The sequence below is a fragment of the Lepidochelys kempii genome, chromosome 6 (assembly GCF_965140265.1).
Source record: "Lepidochelys kempii isolate rLepKem1 chromosome 6, rLepKem1.hap2, whole genome shotgun sequence".
NCBI classification, from domain to species: Eukaryota; Metazoa; Chordata; order Testudines; family Cheloniidae; genus Lepidochelys; species Lepidochelys kempii.
The window spans coordinates 130,799,134-130,805,133 of NC_133261.1; the positions used below are offsets into that span (position 1 = coordinate 130,799,134).

Genomic DNA, 6,000 nt, shown 5'->3' on the forward strand with positions numbered 1-6,000 from the left:
AAAATCTGGAGCCAAAATATATCTATTCAAATATGAAAATGCATAACATTTTTTTTAAAATGTAATGGCAGCAAAGAGAAGGAAAACCAAATGGGAGGCAGGCAGGACAGGACCATGAAATTGCACTCTGGTGTATAGCTAGAGAGCATGTATATAATGGCACTGGTCTATATTAAAGGAATACTAGTTCTCCTCATATAGAGCCAGATTCTGATAGCCACCATCCCATCGTTCCATGCCTTACTCTATAGGACTCCATTTGAAGTCAGTGGAATTGTTTGCGGAGTAAGGTACGACTGTACTGAGGTCAGGATATCAGAATCTGTCCCCTAGACAACAGACATTTGGATATTAATAACATACTTAATTTTAAAAGTGTATAGATCTCCTTTTCTTTTACAATGAATAAACATTGTGTGCGTGTGTGTGTGTGTGCATTTGAGTGTGTGCGTATATATTTATTTGTTTTATTATTATTATACATAAAAATCTCCATTACCCTACTTATAAATCTGACTGAATAAAGGGAGGGAAGGAGATAGATAGATAGATAGATAGATGGGAGGGATAGCATTGGCCTGCTAAACCCAGGATTGTGACTTCAATCCTTGAGGGGGCCATTTAGAGATCAGGGGCAAAAATTGGGAATTGGTCCTGCTTTGAGCAGGGGGTTAGACTAGATGATCTCCTGAGGTCCCTGCCAACCCTGATGTTCTATGATTCTAGAGATAGATATTATAGGCTCACAACTATGCTAAAAGAATTTTAAGGTTGCAAAGCCAAACACTCAAAATTTAGGAAATTCCCAAATGTAGGCTGCCTGTGAAACCTTAATTCACACACACACACCCCAGGCACACACTTTGTGCATAGGTTTTTATGATACAGTCTTTAATTATATGATCACTTACTATTTTTCTCACAGGACCTGTGCCTTATTCAGTGCCCAGGATTGACCTTGGTCCCCTTATTTATCAATAAATATCATCCAGTTATCCCAACAGCTCTGGAACTTTGGTGGAAGTGGGAAGCCCACGAGACTCTGTCCCTCTCCGTGGCCTTGCCCCCTGCTCCTCCTCTTCTTCCCAAGGCCCCGCCCCCTGGCCCGGCTGGAAGTCAGAGCTGGGCCATGGTAAGAGTCACGGGGCACTGTGGGGAGTTCTGGACCCTCCACCTGCCCTGGGCAGCAGGCCAGGGTTCCCAAGAGCAGACTCCAGCCCATGACCCTGCCCCCCTGGGGCACACCACCCAGGGCAGGTGAAGGGTTAAGGGCTCCCCACAGTAGCTTCCCTGGTGGCTTCCCAGTTCCGACTTCCAGCCTGGCCAGGGGGCGTGGCCTTGGGGGGAAGAGGCGGAGCAGGGGCAGGGCTCCTGAGAGGGACCGGGTCTTTTGGAAAGCACCAGGAAGAGGCTGGCACCACCAGCAGGGGCTAGATTCTGCAGCGGGGGAGCTGCTTTCCTCCCACATTGTGAAGCGCAGTCCCTCCCAGCGCCATTCTGGTCCCCTGCCCCCCAAACTATGTCCATGTTAAAAAGCAGGCGGGCATGGCCCTTGCACTTTTAAAAGTGGGGGGGGGCAGAGGGGTGGTGCTGGCACCCCTGAGTTATTCTGTTCCCCAGCCTCTGCATTTCCAAACGGGATCTTTCAATCTGTGCAGTGTCAGTGTGCCATTTACCCTTAGGTGGTAAACTCTTGATTCTCTGATTGTTAATTCCACTCTTTTTCTCCCCCACTCTTTGTAGATTTACGAGCAGGTGCTGTTGGGACATTAGCACATATATGGCTTTTTCCAGTGATCCTCCTCATGTCTGTCTTAAGTCATCAAAGGTGACCTTATCCTGGCAGAGGCTATGAAAGATTCACCAGGCATTGGCATGAAGAAAGAGTCTTTGTAAAATGGACATTTAAAAACAAACTACCAAAGATTCCTCCACTGACTGACTCAAAACATTAAAATAAATAAATAAATAAAAATTTAAAAAAAAAAGCACTGGGGATAAAAGGCATCATGGGAGCGTAACTGGCTCTGAACCACATGTGAAAAGCGATCTGGCATAAAAGAGACCTTCAGGTGCTTTTGTGGTCTATAAGAAATACGGCATCATCTGGTTGAACTCTGAAAAAAAGACCTATAGAAATCCTTGTCAAAGCACAAAGTCATGGCTGGTTTTGTTTCAAATGAATAGTTTGCTTGTTACCATGGAAACCTAATGGCCTGCCAAAAAAAGAGAGTGAGCGAGAGAGAAACAACACCTCACTGTAAACAGGGTATATGAAGAGCTGGCGTTTATTTTCCCTTCAAGAAGGTTTTTAGTATAGAATTCAATAAATGTAGGCCCTTTCACCTTTGGGTGTCACCTCCCCTAGAAAATAACCCTCGATCAAAGATGTTTAAGACATTTATGTTTCATTTTTTCATGGCTATGCTAGATAACTGTATGCTGTCTCCTTTTGCATGCATTATTATCCAGGGTGTGTAACCTGGGATTACATATGACACGGGCTTAAACGAGTTTGCTTGCAGCCACTTCAACACCCTTCCTCCCCAGCTAAGTCATCCGTTCTAATGAAGTGAAGAAACCAAACCACCGTCTTTTATAAATTGCCATGGAAACCAAGTGCCTTCAATGAAACAAGCCTGATTAAAAACAAACAAAATCAACACAGAAGCTTGCGCTGCTAAAATGTGGTTTGTGCAAACTGTTTTCTAAACAAACCACAGAGCCGAAGTGTGCAAACAGCAGGCAAGGAGACAAAGCCGCTTCTGGAGAAGGATGGACCAAAGTTGCTGCGTAAGACCCTTTCAGACGAGATACTCCAGACGGCCATGGCCTTTCAGATTATTATCCATTAGAAAATAGCTTCCTTTGGTCCTGGACACGGGAGCAGTACTTCTTTCTCCAGATGCTCAAGTGGGTCACCAGAGAAACAGGTTGTTAAGATGTACTTAGTGCAGCAAACACAAAAGGGATTGTCTTACTCTAACCTCCATTTGAAAAGAAATTGGCCCGAGCTTTAGAGAGACGAGAAGGTGTGTGTGTGCGATTGCAGTGCATACAAAATAACACAAAAAGGGGGCCGCCAACGCACAGGGGGGCCTGCAAATCTGGCTTTATTCAAAACATGGATGGTATAATGCCTCTGCCCGTTAGTCAGACTCTGTGCAGATTGTGAAACATTATTTTAGCATAATTAAAAAAAGACACTTTTACAAAAAAAAACAAAAAACAAAAAACAACAACCTGTAAAAATGATTTTGAGCTACCTGAGTACCTACCATACCTTTAACCGGCCAGTTTTCCAATGCATTGTAAATTTCCCTTATACAGTGGGTTATGATAATTTGAAGACCTTTTCCCTTAAATTATCTCCGCTTTTAACTTCATTTAAAAAAGACTTTTGTCTCAAGATGATGATGATGATTTTATTATATGTTCAACACCCTAGGATTAAAAACCTGATATGCAAGTAATTGGGATACAAATATTAAAAACAACAACGACAAAATATAACATTTTCAAATATTAATATAAAAAGCACAACAAGATGCAGTAAAACAATTACAAGGCTTGATTTTTTTTTATTCTGTAGAAAAATGTTTGTGCAAATTCAGTAATTCAACTGAAGAGATAATTTTACAGCTATGTTCAATAAAGCCTCTTTCCAGGTAAGGTATGCTAAGTGGTATGCGTATTTGTTGCGCTGTGTGCACTTATTCACGAAAAGGTGTAAGCGAGAGTTGCTTTCTTGTGTCGTAATCTGTCACTGTCTGAATCCATAATACTACATGGTGTCAAGTATCAGGGGGTAGCCGTGTTAGTCTGTATCCACAAAAAGAACAAGGAGTCCGGGGGCACCTTAAAGACTAACAGATTTATTTGGGCATAAGCGTTTGTGGGTAAAAAGCCACTTGATAATGCCTGCATCTGTAATTTTCACTCCATGCATCTGATGAAGTGGGTTTTTTACCCATGAACGCTTATGCCCAAATAAATCTGTTAGTCTTTAAGGTGCCCCCGGACTCCTTGTTGTTTTCATAATACTACATGACGTTTAGGGACAGGGATTTTCCAAGGGTACTGCCAACTATCTACTTGTAAGTGATTTCACTTGTTTGTAATATGCTAGTCCTGTGGGAGTGCCTGAGTGGGAGTCCACTTGGAAATCAAGTAGGAGTTTTGAGCATGGATTGACATGTGGTTGGGGCCTTTTATGCTTTTTCAATAAAAGACATTTCCAGCTAGCAAGCATCAGCATTAATTAAGGATGGGAGAACAATAAGAACTTGCACCTGGTATCTTTTGAGGTTCAGAACAGTTCTGATAATGTTAAGAACAAAATGTTCACATACGTCTCCCCTTTCTGGTTTCATCTAGAAGTCAAAGTAGTGACATATCACCGGAGAGGATTTTTCTCTCCATATTTTTGGAATGGCTGTCTTTGGAGAGAACCTGCCTTGCAAGATTTCCAACCCTGTTTCCAGAAACATTATTTCAAGCCCATCTGAACCTTTTGCAGTTCCCCCATCATTAATGTTTAGGTACTGTATGTCAGCTGCCATCGTGAAAGCAATACGACTCACATTTGGACATTTTTCAGTCTGAGCACCAGCTTCAGTGGTCCTCTCATCAGAGAGGTCGCAAACACTTCCCAGGGCTGTCCATGAAGACTGCCAGCAGAGGGACCAGAAACTTGGCTGGTATTTCAGCTAATACAAAGGGAGCTATCCATATTCATATCAGCTGAGGATCTGGCATGTTGTTTTCTGGTTTATCCTTCACACTAGATTGCTGTCAATCCTTTTGCTGTTTTGTTTTATAAAATCCAGACTGTTTTGCTCTCTGTAGATTGACTGTGCTCCTTTAAAAGTAAAACATGAGCCCTTCCCTTTATGTTTGCTACTTTTCCTCTAATTCATGACTGCTAAAACCAGACCAAAATACAACTGAAATCTGGAGGCCTGTTCTTCAGCACAGGAAAGCAGAAGTATCCTGGAAGCTGCTCCTAGCATCGTACGCTAAGCAGTCATAGCGTTGTGTGAACAGCAGCAGTCCGTGACGTTGGCTGTCGTAAGTAGTGAGAATAATGCGGAGAGAGAATTTGGAGAGGCTCTTAAAATGCCCATTCACATTCAAACGGTTTTGATCAAGATAGTTGGCAAAAAATGAGGGGTTTTTCTTTGTTGGGATTGTAAAGCAAAAATACAAACAGATTTGCACCTGCCAATTTTAAAATGCATTGAATGTTTATTAAAATGTTCTGGTTTAACAGCCCCAGACACCAAAGTCCTCTTGGTAGTTCCAGTGCAGTGTAAACACAAACTAAGTCACCTTCCCCCACTACCCTACACCTTTGTCTTAGCTTTGACCTGCAGAGGTCAACTCTTGGGGTGAGAGGATTTTCAATCCTTGCTTCTGGTCTGGGCGCAAAAGAGAACACCAGTTAGTGCGGATCTTCTTGTTCATTATTTACTTGAGAATAGACTGGACTTGTATTTGTGTTTCCAGTAAGCCACTGGAAAACCAACGAGATGGCAAAGACGTTGGGTTATTGTGCAGACGCAGGATACGCCTGAAGTGGGGGCTGAGCAGTGAAAGGTGCTGTATCTGATTACCCAATTTCCTGAGCCATCTAATCCTGTTTCTGGTGTATTTTTAAATGACTCATGAAAATGAATTGTACAAATGTCAACTCTGCAAAAATGTCAGTTCATATGTAATGTTTCTATTAAAGAAAAATGGAGGAAGGTGGGGAGCAAAGTTTGGATAATAAACTCCCCTTGACTTCAGTGAGAATGGCTACAAGAGCGTGTCCTGACTGAGCCTTCTTAGCATTCACCATTCGCTTTCTCCTTTTATACCCAGCAATGGCACCATAACCTGCATCTTTTCTAAAAAGCGTAGTTTGAACATGAAATCCTAAATAAAATGATCAAGTTATTTGATCTCACTATGCCAGCCCAGCTCTTCCCCTGCAGGCAGCTTTATCCAGGGACACCC

The 6,000-nt window shown here is 42.5% G+C and overlaps 1 protein-coding gene across 6 annotated transcripts in view; it reads left to right on the plus strand.

Moving 5' to 3' along the window:
* Positions 1-3,676, plus strand: part of MDGA2 (MAM domain containing glycosylphosphatidylinositol anchor 2) — a 664,067-nt gene extending 660,391 nt beyond the window's left edge. For all 6 annotated transcript variants that reach the window (XM_073350233.1, XM_073350236.1, XM_073350237.1 and 3 more), the window contains one exon: positions 1,744-3,676. In XM_073350233.1, coding sequence (XP_073206334.1) covers positions 1,744-1,832 — 89 coding nt within the window. In that variant the 3' untranslated portion in view covers positions 1,833-3,676. The remainder of the gene's footprint in view (positions 1-1,743) is intronic.
* The last annotated feature ends 2,324 nt before the right edge of the window (positions 3,677-6,000 follow it).